At 47.0% G+C, this 14,501-nt stretch overlaps 1 protein-coding gene across 1 annotated transcript in view; it reads right to left on the reverse strand.

The window, feature by feature from the left end:
• PEX14 (peroxisomal biogenesis factor 14) overlaps nucleotides 1–14,501 on the reverse strand; it is a 197,803-nt gene that overhangs the window by 9,839 nt on the left and 173,463 nt on the right. Inside the window, exon 7 of the mRNA XM_040326349.1 lies at nucleotides 4,285–4,382. Coding sequence (XP_040182283.1) covers nucleotides 4,285–4,382 — 98 coding nt within the window. The remainder of the gene's footprint in view (nucleotides 1–4,284; nucleotides 4,383–14,501) is intronic.

Below are 14,501 nucleotides of genomic sequence, written 5' to 3' on the forward strand. Positions count from 1 at the left end.
TTAACTCCCAAACAGCAATTGTCATTTTCACAGTAAACAATGCATTTTAAATGCATTTTTTACGGTGTCAAAATTGTCCGATGTGTCCGCCATAATGTCGCAGTCACGAAAAAAATCACTTGGTAAAAAAAAAAAAATGCAATAAAATGCAATAACACAACATTAGCAAAAGTTGTCCGAAGAGTGGCGCAAAAGAGCTGAAAAAACACGTAGTTTTGTGTTTGTTGGCTGACAATTCTTTGCCATTTGTATGCAAGACAAGTACACAGCCAATGCCCTTCGCACAAAAGTCTGAGGCTTTGTCCGCAGAAAGTCCGATCGCGTGTACCAGGCTATAGACTAGCAGGTACTCTCCTCCCTGTGCATTGTTCATCATTCAGTGGTGTGGACGGCCATACACATAACTCATTCCGAGTTTCTGCTTTAGAAGCTCACCTTATTAGCATTGTTTCAGTAACTAGAACAAAACAGGTTATTTTTTTTAATTTTTTTTTAGAGATCTAAATGCTGTGAAAGACTATAGATTTTATTTCTCAGAAAACGAAGCGATTAGCTAATTTTCAGCGAGCGCAGGAAACAAGCGAAATACATTTGTAGCTAGCAACAAATGGTCCAAGAAGAATAACCTTTTTAAACGTGAGACCTTCACATTCTCTCACCACACTCGTTTGTGGTGGATTACTATAAGTATTAGTCTGAATAACCACAAAATTAGAGAAAACCACATGATGTATATTTATGAAGAAAAGCCTAATAACACCACTGCAACACATGCACAACTGTCACAGCCGAGAGGAACTTCCCTAAAAAGGTCCCTTTCATACAGGCGCTGCATAGGTCAGTTTTTCATCCATCTATTGACAGAAGAAAAACCAACAGCATTTAATTTCTATGGACAAACGGATGATCATCTGTTTACATCCGCATCCGTTCAGTTCCATTTTTTAAAAGGAACATTCAACATTCAGATCCTAGAAAAACAAAACGGATGTAAATGGATGCCGTCCGTTTACATTGGTTTCATTTATATCCATTTTTAGGCAAGAAACATTTTCTCATTTATACAATTGTCACCTACGATTGGTTTCCTGGAACGGATGTAGACTGAACTAATATAAACTGAACTGAGGACAGATGTGCAAACTGATGCAATCTGAATTAGGGTTGCACCAATACCGATACTAGTATCAGTACCGATACCAAGCATTTGCAAGAGTACTTGTACTCCTACAAATGTTCCGATGCTTCACCCGATCAGTCAGGGGTAATCAGTGCGGCAAGTTACAAGCACTGATCTCTTTCTATAGATTTCAATAAAGTAGCTGACAACCGCATCTCCCCTCTGTGGCTTTCCGCTGCTTTATTGAAATCTATACAGGGAGATCAGTGCTTGCAACTGCCCCCCACCGCTGCACTGATCATCCCCGACTGTCCCCTGCCTCGTCCTCCCTGCTCCCACGCCATGTCCTCCCTGCTCCTCCGGTCCCCCGCCATGTCCTCCCTGCTTCTCCGGCCCCCCGCTATGTCCTCCCTGCTTCTCCGGCCCCCCGCCATGTCCTCCCTGCTCCTCCGGCCCCCCGCCATGTCCTCCCTGCTCCTCCGGTCCCCCGCCATGTCCTCCCTGCTCCTCCGGTCCCCCGCCATGTCCTCCCTGCTTCTCCGGCCCCCCGCCATGTCCTCCCTGCTCCTCCGGCCCCCCGCCATGTCCTCCCTGCTCCTCCGGCCCCCCGCCATGTCCTCCCTGCTCCATCGGTCCCCCGCCATGTCCTCCCTGCTCCCCCACCATGTCCTCCCTGCTTCTCCGGTCCCCCGACATGTCCTCCCTGCTTCTCCGATCCCGCGACATGTCCTCCCTGCTTCTCCGATCCCCCGCCATGTCCTCCATGCTTCTCCGATCCCCCGCCATGTCCTCCATGCTTCTCCGATCCCCCGCCATGTCCTCCACGCTTCTCCGATCCCCCGCCATGTCCTCCATGCTTCCCCGATCCCCCGCCATGTCCTCCATGCTTCTCCGATCCCCCGCCATGTCCTCCATGCTTCTCTTATTCCCCGCCATGTCCTCCATGCTTCTCCGATCCCCCGCCATGTCCTCCATGCTTCTCCGATCCCCCATGTCCTCCATGCTTCTCCGATCCCCGCCATGTCCTCCATGCTTCTCCGATCCCCCGCCATTTGTCCTCCATGCTTCTCCGATCCCCGCCATGTCCTCCATGCTTCTCCGATCCCCGCCATGTCCTCCATGCTTCTCCGATCCCCCGCCATTTGTTCCTCCATGCTTCTCCGATCCCCCGCCATTTGTCCTCCATGCTTCTCCGGTCCCCCGCCATGTCCTCCATGCTTCTCCGGTCCCCCGCCATGTCCTCCATGCTTCTCCGGACCCCCGCCATGTCCTCCATGCTTCTCCGGACCCCCGCCATGTCCTCCATGCTTCTCCGGACCCCCGCCATGTCCTCCCTGATTCCCCGGTCCTCCACCATGTCCTCTTCCTGCTTCCCCTGTCCCCTGCCATGTCCTCGCTGCTTCCCCGCCATGCCCTCCCTGCTTCTCCGGTCCCCCGCCATGTCCTCCATGCTTCTCCGATCCCCCATGTCCTCCATGCTTCTCCGATCCCCGCCATGTCCTCCATGCTTCTCCGATCCCCCGCCATTTGTCCTCCATGCTTCTCCGATCCCCGCCATGTCCTCCATGCTTCTCCGGACCCCCGCCATGTCCTCCCTGATTCCCCGGTCCTCCACCATGTCCTCTTCCTGCTTCCCCTGTCCCCTGCCATGTCCTCGCTGCTTCCCCGCCATGCCCTCCCTGCTTCTCCGGTCCCCCGCCATGTCCTCCATGCTTCTCCGATCCCCCATGTCCTCCATGCTTCTCCGATCCCCGCCATGTCCTCCATGCTTCTCCGATCCCCCGCCATTTGTCCTCCATGCTTCTCCGATCCCCGCCATGTCCTCCATGCTTCTCCGATCCCCGCCATGTCCTCCATGCTTCTCCGATCCCCGCCATGTCCTCCATGCTTCTCCAATCCCCGCCATGTCCTCCATGCTTCTCCGATCCCCGCCATGTCCTCCATGCTTCTCCGATCCCCGCCATGTCCTCCATGCTTCTCCAATCCCCCGCCATGTCCTCCATGCTTCTCCAATCCCCCGCCATGTCCTCCATGCTTCTCCAATCCCCCGCCATGTCCTCCATGCTTCCCTGGACCCCCGCCATGTCCTCCATGCTTCTCCGGACCCCCGCCATGTCCTCCATGCTTCTCCGGTCACGCGCCATTGTCCTCCATGCTTCTCCGGTCCCTCGCCATGTCCTCCCTGATTCCCCGGTCCTCCACCATGTCCTCTTCCTGCTTCCCCTGTCCCCCGCCATGTCCTCGCTGCTTCCCCGCCATGTCCTCCCTGCTTCTCCGGTCCCCCGCCATGTCCTCCCTGCTTCTCCGGTCCCCCGCCATGTCCCCCCCCCCCTTGTTACGGATCTGTCAGGATGGAGAGCAGAGGAAGGAGCCGGCAAATCAGTAATTTAAAGGCTTCTTCCTTTTCTGAATTAACAGCCAGTGATCATCGGCTCTATCCATTCACATAACTGAGCATAGTAATCTACATTTACGATGTCTCAGTTTATAATTGGAGAGGGTCTCCTGTCCATTCATTTTCAGTGCAGCAGAGGCTGCAGAGAAAGGGACTGGGGAATAAGTCTCCTCACTCCCTTTCTCTGTCTCAAAGGGGAGATGTCAGGGGTCAGTTTAGATCCCTGATATCTCACCAAATCGTCACCAACAGGGCTGATAAAAAAATAATAATAATAATAAAAATTAATTATAAATATTTAAAAAGGTAAAATTGTAAAAAAAATAAAACAATAAAAATACTAACACCATCCACTGCCGCCCCCCCCCCCCCCCACAAAAAAAAAAGAAAGCATTGTAAAAAATAAACTACTGACACAGTCCACTGTCATTAAAAAAATATATATCGGTAATCTGTATCGGTGAGTAATTGAAAAATTGTATCGGTATTTGTACTTGGTCCTAAAAAAGTGCTATTGGTGCAACCCTAATCTGAATCCGTTCTTATAGGGATTGTGTCAATGGGCTTTTAGTTTGCTTTAGGACTGGCTTTTCCTCCAATACAAGTCTATGGGAATACAAAACCTCTCAATGCAGGTTGACTGCACTGCAACAAATTCTGAATGATCCCAGAAAAATAAAAGCACATTTCATTTGCCCATCAAAGCCTGCCGACACAGGCCCTATAATGTTACCATCGTGACAAACAGAAGGATGGAGGTGCCACTCACCTTGGAAGCCGCCAGCTCCTGGGTTAGTTCCTGGATCTTCTGTTGATGTTGTACAAGCAGCTCTTGTGTAGCGGTCAGTGTGGCCTGGATTTGAGTTACTGCAGGACAAAACATAACAGATATCTCAGGCTTTGTCAGCATTCCCACAATGACAGCAGAGGTACATATAATATAGATACAAAAAAAAAGAAAAAAAGAAGCCTTTTGATCAAATCCTAAACCAGAGTCGGTTCACACTAGGGCGACACGACTTCCAGCGCGACTTTCAGAGGCGACTCCGACACGACTTGAGCATGAACCACAGGGCGATCTGGGGCGATTTACAACACAACTTGAAGTCGTCTCCAGGACAGGAGACTTTCCAGTGGCCAATCAAACAATCAGCTCTAGGGGAGGGGGAGGGAGAGGTTTGCCTGAGAAATGTATGTTATCTTCCTGGAAAGTCGCTTCAGTTAAGACAGTGATCAGACTTGGAGGCGACTTCCATTGAAATCAATGGGTACAAATCGCCTACAAGTCGGATTGAAGTAGTACAGGAACTTCTTTTGAAGTCGGAGCGACTCGAAGTCGTGTGTATTAACACAGCTCCCATTCACTTGCATTGTTTTTCTCGACAGCGCGACTTGGGACGACTTGAGGCGACTTCAAGTCGGATCCCAAGTCTCCCCAGTGTGAACCGGCTCTAAGGCTTTAGTAAGTTTACTTTTACAGTTTACTTTGACTGCCAGACCGGGGAAAACACGGCAAAAATCGCACCGCAATGATGCCGATTTGTGTTTTCCGGTGGTCAAAATGTTCCTATCCTGAAGGGGATTCTTCTGCATTGGGGAAAGGAGGTTTAATCTCCACTAACCGCAGCAGCTTCTAAACTCTGGTAAAAGCCTATGTGTACATTGACACATACACTTTATGCAGTTGAGTTTGGGAGCTTTTCCACATAAAAAAAAAAAAAATTTTCCACATTAGGATCCCAATGTATCTTGAACGAGATGCATCAAGTTAGGGAAGGGACTATGGCAACAGTCACTTTAGCAGTCAATATTAATGTGGCCTCCAGCCAATTAGTAACTGACAGAGTGGGGGGAGATTTGCTAAAACCGATGCACATAAAATCTGGTGCAGCTTCTCCCCTCTCCCTTTTTTTTATTTTTATTTTTATTTATTTTTCTTCTCGCTCTCTCTTCCTTTCTCTTCTGCTTTTCTCACTTTTCTCCGCTTTCGCTCTGAAAGTCGGGCTACCGATATGATTACTGTACCAGATATAACAGGGTTGTCTTTTTCTTTATGTACATAAAGTTATGGTTTGATATGTTACGTGTGTGATAAATGGAGTTTACTCCATTGAAACCCCATGGTTCCTTTTTGTACATTTGCTGTATTTTTCTGGTACACAAATCTGATTGCGGAACATGTCTGCCTTACAATTGCTTTTGTTTTCTGTCTGTATGTTGAACATGCTATGCTGTTCACCTGTACACATTTATCTGTCCTTGATTTCAAATAAAAAAATTTATGGAAAAAAATAAATAAAAAAAAATCTGGTACAGGTTCTAACTTCAACTGGTTCAATGAGGCTTTAACAATTAACTACTTGCCGACCTGCCACCGCAGTTCTACGGCGGTAGGTTGGCTCCCCATGCGCCCGTAGTATAACGTCGGCTCTCTAAGCGGCCACTAAGGGCGCGTGCGCGCTGCGGGAGGCACGCGCCCCCCCGCTCGTCCATGACTTCCGTGCCCGGCGGGCGCTATCGCCGCCCAGCCACCTGCGATTGCTTGTTACAGAGCGAGGACCGGGAGCCGTGTGTGTAAACACACGGCTCCCGGTCCTGTCAGGGGAGAAATGCCTGATTGTCTGTTCATACAATGTATGAACAGCGATCAGTCATTTCCCCTAGTGAGGCCACCCCCCCTACAGTTAGAACACACCCAGGGAACATACTTAACCCCTTCCTCGCCCCCTAGTGTTAACCCCTTCCCTGCCAGTGCCATTTTTATAGTAATCCAATGCTTTTGTATAGCACTGATCGCTATAAAAATGCCAATGGTCCCAAAAATGTGTCAAAAGTGTCCGAAGTGTCCGCCATAATGTCGCAGTACCGGAAAAAAAAAAACGCTGATCGCCGCCATTACTAGTAAAAAAAAAAAATATTAATAAAAATGCCATAAAACTATCCCCCATTTTGTAAACGCTATAACTTTTGCACAAACCAATCAATAAACGTTTATTGCGATTTTTTTTTTTACGAAAAATATGTAGAAGAATACGTATCGGCCTAAATTGAGGACATTTTTATATATATATATATATATATTATAGCAAAAAGTTAAAAATATAATTTTTTACAAAATTGTCGCTCTATTTTTGTTTATAGCGCAACAACTAAAAACCGCAGAGGTGATCAAATACCACCAAAAGAAAGCTCTATTTGTGGGAAAAAAAGGACGGCAATTTTGTATGGGAGCCACGTCGCACGACCGCGCAATTGTCAGTTAAAACGACGCAGTGCCGAATCGCAAAAAGTGCTCTGGTCTTTGACCAGCAATATGGTCCTGGGGTTAAGTGGTTAAAACCTGGAAACTGATTGGTTTCTATGCACAGCAGCACCATTTTTAGTAAATTTCTCACCGTATGTGCAGTGGTGGGGAGACAACTACTACATTGCACAGTTTTTAACTTCAGAGTTCTGTTTCGATGAAGAATTCTAGTTGAGGCCATATTGTAGTTCAGCCTTTGTCAACCAATGTTTCTAGGAGCAAAAGCAGTTCCTGCGCTTTGTCAGATTAGGCGACCTCGTCAGATTTTAAAAGGGAAGTGACGTTACGTCACGGCCATCTTGGTACACCCTGCACTCAGCCGCAGTCTGGATACTGTGGACATACTTGTACACCCACCGGAGTCTCGCAGTTCACACTTATTTTTACCAGTAAACTGAGCTTATATACTGAAATACAATATTTAGAAATCCTTCTGACTGTTTTAATGTTGAATTGTAAAAGCAGCGGCAAGCCTTCTGATCTCACACGTTTGCTAATCTGACAGAACACTGCTGCTTTTACAATTCAATATCAAAACAGTCTGACAGATTGCTAAATACAGTATTTCTGTATATACGCTCAGTTTACTGGTAATGCATGACTCCGGCGGGTGTACACATACATCCCCTTGCTACCTTCTTACTGTGGCCGATTGCGGGGTGTACCAAGACGGCCGTGGCAGGTCGCCTAATCTTATGAAACAACTGCCTCTCAGATAAGTTACCCAAGCCTGATCTCGATCCAGCACTGTGCCCGAGAGCAGTGTCTCTCTCTCTCCTCACAGGCTCAGAGACAGCAATGGGAGTGATTAGCTCCTGCTGCGGTCAGTCCAATCCTATGAGGAGGGAGCAGGAGGCCGATAAAAAAAAAAAAAAATATATAAGTAGGGCCAAAGGCCCAGATTCACAGCGGAGATACTCCGTCGTATCTCTCAGAGAATCTATGCGACTGATTCATAGAATCAGTTACGCATAGATAGCCCCTAGATCCGACAGGTGTAATTGTTTTACACTGTCGGATCTTAGGATGCAATACCGCGGCCGCCGCTGGGGGGAGATCGCGTCGTAAACCAGCGTCGGGTATGCAAATTAGGAGTTACGGCGATCCACGGCGGTTTTTCGCGTTCGCTACGTCGCTGCTAGTCTAGTTTCCCGTCGCAAAGTTAGTCGTAGTTTTTGGTGCCTTAACTTTACACAGCACACGTATGGGCTGTATAAAGTATGGCCGTCGTTCCCGCGTCGAAATTTAAAAAAATTTTCTTCCTGCGTAAGACGTCCGGGAATACGGAAGTACGCTACGCACGTCGCCGTTAGAAAAAATGCCGTCACTTCGCGCAAAGTACGGCGGGAAATTCAAAAGGGAGCATGCGCAGTAGGTCCGGCGCGGGAGCGCGCCTAATTTAAATGGCACACGCCCCTTTGAATTACGCGGGCTTGCGCCGGAGGCCGCCGGTGGAAGTTTTCTCGCAAGTGCTTTGTGAATCAGGCACTTGCGATGAAAACTTGCAGCGGTGTAACGTATCTACGATACGTTACGCTGCCGCACTTCTACGTTAATCTGGGCCAAAGATCTTTTGGCCCTACTTTTCCTGGGCATCACAGGAGTACACTTCGATCTGCTCTCCTGTGACCCATATGCAGCCGACAGCGGCCTAAAGCCTGCTGTCAGTTGACGTCACTCAGCCGGTCCAGGCTCCGGAGAGATCCTGACTTTGATGTCGGCATCCACCCTGATGCCTGGATCAGCAGCTGGCTCAGCCTCTGAGTGCTCCACTGAGAGGATGAGCCAGCCCCTCCCACCCCTCCACAGCCCCTCCCACCCCTCCACAGCCCGGCACTCCAGTGAGCACCAGAGCAGAGAGCTGGTTACCGATAGTCACCGGCTCTCTGATCATTGAAGACCGAGAACCGAGTGATCAGCTGTCACTTTATATTGACACCTGTAGGGGTTCGCAGAGAGCAGTGTGAACTGCCTGCGAGTCAGATGCGATATGGGAACCCGCACAGGAAGGGTGGTGGTTTCTGCATCGCACCAGTGTGAACCGAGCCTATGACAATGTATCACAAGATAAGTCTTCATGTATTTAAAAAAAAAAAAAAAAAAACAATGCAATAGGTAAGGAAATGATTTATGGTTGATGCATACTGATGCCGCTAAATCCCCCCACCCCCCCAGATTCCACACATTGATGACCTCATAAAAGGTTTATTCCCTATCCTGTGGGGACCCGGAGTTGTGCTGCCATGCAGTAATCTGTCTAGTGACATTGGCAAGGCATGCTTGGCTTTGTAGTGCTTCCTAGGCTTGGTGGCTACAGGTTGGCCAGCACTGGCGTACACCACTCGCCCGCATTGCTACAGTTCCTCTCCATCTCTCTCTCTCTCTCTCCGCCAGCCTGGGGATTTATGTTCTTCCCATCTAATCTCTCCCCTCCCCTCTCATCTGTGGGATTTGCAATGTATCACTGTGGCGGAGGGCTGACTGGATTGAGAAGTATAGCCATGTGTGTCCCTTATCACAGACAACCATTTATCAAGCAGTTTATCTCTCTGTATCTCCTGCACTGCCTCTGTTTTATCCATCTATCCTGGGCTGTCATCTGTGTGACAGAGGCCGCCAGGGGGGCCTGACAGATACAGAGACAAGCAGGACAGTGATCAGGGGAGCCGGCGCTGTGTGCAAAGCATGGTAACCCCTTAGCTCTATACAAAAGAGTCCCCGAGGATTCCATAGCCTTCCAGTCACTGCAAGCTGGCCAGATCACAGAGAACACAAAACACACACACACAATCACACACCCCTCCCGTCGTGGGGCTGGTCACAAATCTGCCTAAAACAACATTTTAAGGTGAAATTAAGACATTCCTTAATACATTCTTGGGTTTGGCTACCTCGGTTACACAACTACAAAAAAATGAAAGGTAGCGTCGAAGATAAAAAAAAAAGTTTATTTTTAGAAGAAAAAAAAAGAAAAAAAATTTGGGGTGGATGCGATTACTCAGAACACAATGTTTTAATTGTTGTGTGTAAGTGTGTCATAAATATTTCACAACTAGCGGTAGAGCAACTTTAGGAAATAATTAAAAATTGGTCAGCTGGTGCTCTCCAAAAGTCAATGTGACCTAAATCTGGATCTCAAAACTGGTATTCTTTTTTTTTTTTTGTGTGAAAACTTTAGTAAGGTGGAAAAAGTAAAGTTTGCCGCTCCCTTCCTGCTACAGGAGAGGTTCTATCCCTTTCCGAGTCTGTCGGAGGAGTCATTTCAAGAACAAAATGTTAAAGCAGAACCACAGGCACAAATACCCAAGTCTGACACCCTCGGGGTCCCTTGCCAGAATCTTCCAGGTGCTGTCTTTGGTCATTTTGATTGGCTCGAGGGATGATGACACTTTTACGTATGCGCAACTCAGTGTACATTTTGGTACAATGGTCAGGCAAGTTATTTTATTGCATGTCTCTTCGGCAATATTTGCCTGTGCGCATTTTTTACCTTCAGTTCCACTTTAAAGTGGAGGTTCCCCCTAAAAAAAATTTCTAACAAGACTGATTACACTGCGGGTATGCTGGTTTTTTTTTTTTTTTTTCCCGTACATACCTCGATATCGCCGTTTTATCCCTCGGCTTCCAGGTATGATTCTTGTGGGGCTGGGCGTTCCTAGTTGATTGACGTTTCTCCGACCGACGCATACTTGACGTCACGACTTTCCGAAAGAAGCCGAACGTCGCTGCGCAGGCGCCGTATAGAGCCGACTCTATACGGCGCCTGCGCAATGACGTTCGGCTTCTGTCGGAAAGTCGTGACGCGCAGTATGCGCCGGTCGGAGGAACGTCAATCAACTAGGTCCAGCAAGAATCATACCCGGAAGCCGAGGGATGAAACGGCGATAACGGTATGTACGAAAAAAAAAAAACAGCATACCCGCAGTGTAATCAGTCTTCTGAATGTATTGTTAGAATTTTTTTTTAGGGGGAACCTCCACTTTAAGGCCTGTCTGGAGAACACCTATAAAGCTTAACTCAGGAATAAGTAACTATGCTCTAGATCAGGGGTCTCCAAACTGTGGCCCATGGAACAGATGTGGCCCTTTGTTTGCCTTTATGCAGTCCTTGGGGCACTATTCTTTCCACTGACACAAATGATGGGGCACTATTCCTCCCACTGATGCCAATGATAGGGCACTATTCCTCTCACCGACACCCAAAGATGGGGAAATATTTCGCTCACCAACACCCAAAGATGGGGCACTATTCTTCCCACTGACACCAATGATGTAATTTTTTTTACTCCCACTGACCACCAAGCCTATGGCACGCAGGGTTTACTCCCACTGATGCAAGGGCATTTTCTACTCCCACTGGTCACAGTCCGGCCCCCCTAAGGTTTGAAGGGTAGTACACCGGCCCTTTGTTTCGAAACTTTGGCAATGCCTGATCTAGATGTAGGAGTCCTGTGTATTCTTCCTTGAATCTTGGTGTGCATTTCTTCCAGGTCTGTGCAGTAATTCAGTGTGAGGCTTTCCCTCGTTGCAGGATCTTCCTGTAATAAAGACTGCTCACTGCTGCCCTCTCTCCTTGTGCGGGGTGACTGGTCTCGACTCCCCCCCCTGTAGATTTCTGTTGAACAGGGCTGCTGGAAAACTTTCATTCAATTTGCTGCAGCGCTGATCAGTGTATTCTGACAGTGGGGATTTTATCTTTCCATATATTTCTTTATCATCACCCCCCTTTTTTTTATAGAAATATTTTCGCAATATCCCCCTTGTCCGCCGCAGCGGGAACCCTTCTTGAACGGCTTGGCCTCCACCTGGCCATTGACCCGTTGGGTGAGCAACCTGTTTTTATTCTACTGTTCTTTTTGCTGAATTATAATTGTTGAAATCTTTCAATGGTAATTATTTTTTTTTTGCTTCACTCAATATTTGACTTTTAGATTACTCCTCCAGAGGAAGCAGTGTTTGTACCGCGAAAATAGTAGAGGAAAGATCAATTTATGAGACACACTCCATCAACAGATATCTCTTTGTATACGGATTATTCAAATTTCTCTCATGAATTTAGTATGTCATTTTTTTATTTATGTAATAAATAATCAATTTCATCTAAGAATTAAGTTTATGTCAATTAGTACCGAGATAGTCCACCACAACTCTAGGTGGCAATGTTTTTTGGTCGGCCTTAGCAACTGCCCTGATATTCTAACCTTTCCCTAGTTTTGCCCGCTGGCTAAAAGGAAAAGAAAATGGGCCGGATTCACAAAGAGGTACGCCGGCGTATCAGTAGATACGCCGACGTTACTCGGAATCTAAGCCTGTCGTAAGTTTTAAGTGTATGCTCAAACTGAGATACACTTAAACCTAGCTAAGATACGACGGCCTGCGCCGTCGTATCTTAGGGTGCAATTTTTCCGCTGGCCGCTAGGTGGCGCTTCCGTTGAGTTTGGCGTAGAATATGTAAATGACTAGATACGCCGATTCACGAACGTACGCTTGCCCGTCGCAGTAAGGATACGCCATTTCCGTAAGAGATACGCCGCGTAAAGATAAAAGCTGCCCCCTAGGTGGCGTAGCCAATGTTAAGTATGGCCCTCGTTCCCGCGTCGAAATTTGAAAATTTTACGTCGTTTGCGTAAGTCGTCCGTGAATGGGGCTGGACGTAATTTACGTTCACGTCGAAACCAATACGTCCTTGCGGCTTACTTTGGAGCAATGCACACTGGGATATGTACATGGACGGCGCATGCGCCGTTCGTAAAAAAACGTCAATCACGTCAAGTCACCAATAATTTACATAAAACACGCCCCCTCATCCTCATTTAAATTAGGCGCGCTTACGCCGGCCCCATTTACGCTACCCAGCCGTAACTTAGGAGGCAAGTGCTTTGTGAATACAGCACTTGCCTCTCTGACTTACGGCGGCGTAGCGTAAATACGTTACGCCGCTGTAAAAATGCGCGGATCTACGTGAATCCGGCCCAATGTGTGTATAACCAGCTTAAGAAATGGTTCAAGCCCCCCCCCCCCCAACTGGGTAGATTTTCTTATAAGAAAACCACATAGAGATAGAAAAAAGGAATGCTGCTCACCACAATGACCACACAAGACAAATTAGTTAGATTCCCCCAGTGGCTTTCATGCAGCAAAAATAAATCAAACTATTTTGCCTTGTGTGTTCATTGGGTAGATTTTCTTTCACTGTCCATCTTGGAGACACAATAGGAAGTGAGTAGAAATCTTTCCAAAACTTTGGGAAACCCTCTCTTATACGTATTAGATTGTAAGCTCTCATGAGCTAAAAAAAAAAAAAAAAGAGAAGATTTAGCTTTAAGGTGCACTTTGACCCTTTTACTGCCCCCATTGTATTTCTTACGGCAGTTGGGGTGAAGGGTCATACACACTCCATGAGACAACTGTCGGCTTTTTATTGAATGATCGCTTTCCATGACCCCGGCAGTGTAAAACGTCATGTCCGGTTTCTAGTTTCGCTTTCCTTGGCCCAGGACCCATATGGTGGGCTAAAAGACTCCCGATTTCTCATTACAGAGAACCTGTCTTAAAAAATAATATAAACACAAAAGGAGCCTTTTTGTCTCCTATGTGATATAAAGTTTTCGTGAAAGTAAAAAAAAAATCAATCCCCCAATTTTTTTTAGCCCATACTGCCCGTCTGTACACAAACACACACTTCCTGCCAGGGTGGAAAAGCAACCGCCTGCCCTTCATTCTGCTATAGGCCAGGGCAGGAAGTGTTAAAGAAGAATTCCACTATAACACGTATAAAATCATATATGTCACTAGAGACTAAGGTCCCTTTCACACGGTCGGACTGTTCAGGTCTGCCTGTCAGTTTTGTCGGTGGACCTAAACTGCCGCTCCATGTAATCCTATAGAGCAGGGATAAGCAATTAGCGGACCTCCAGCTGTTGCAAAACTACAAGTCCCATCATGCCTCTGCCTCTGGGTTCATGCTTGTGGCTGTCAGAGTCTTGCTATGCCTCATGGGAATTGTAGTTCTGCAACATCTAGAGGTCCGCTAATTGCATATCCCTGCTATAGAGCGTTGAATGTCAGCGGAGACAAAATCAGACGTATGGTGGTATGTCCCTATCCGTCCATATCTGATGGGGTGAGAGACCTCGAAGCATTACATTGTGGTGATTATGCTCATGTGGTAGGTGCTTTTCCAACGGCTCACTGCCAGTTCCACGTAACCTCTGTGACCAATCACAGCAAGTCACATGACAGCTGTACACAATGGATGGCTTTCTTTCATGTCATCAATTATGTACAATTGCGTTCCTAGCTGTGATTGGTCAATTTGATCACATGGTACAGACAGGACCAAATCACAGCCGGTTACATGTGATTAGCTTTGACCAATCACAACTAATCACAACAAAACACACTGGATAAATCAGTTTCAATCAGTAAAATGCTTGCATATAGCAATGTAATTTTACTGCTATGAGCAAACACAATGAGTTAAAAAAAAAATCCAGATCACTTCCTATGGTAACATTATATTGCTCTGGTTACAGTGTGTTTAAAAACAAAACAAAAATTCTAATTTCCAAATAATTATGACAGAAAATTACAACTTAAAAAAAACCTGCCATGCCTCTTACTAAAGACCTTGGATTGTCTACTTTCTAAAAAGAGGTAATGTGGGTGTATTTGTACTGTGCT

Source organism: Rana temporaria, chromosome 10 (genome assembly GCF_905171775.1).
Source record: "Rana temporaria chromosome 10, aRanTem1.1, whole genome shotgun sequence".
Lineage (NCBI taxonomy): Eukaryota > Metazoa > Chordata > Amphibia > Anura > Ranidae > Rana > Rana temporaria.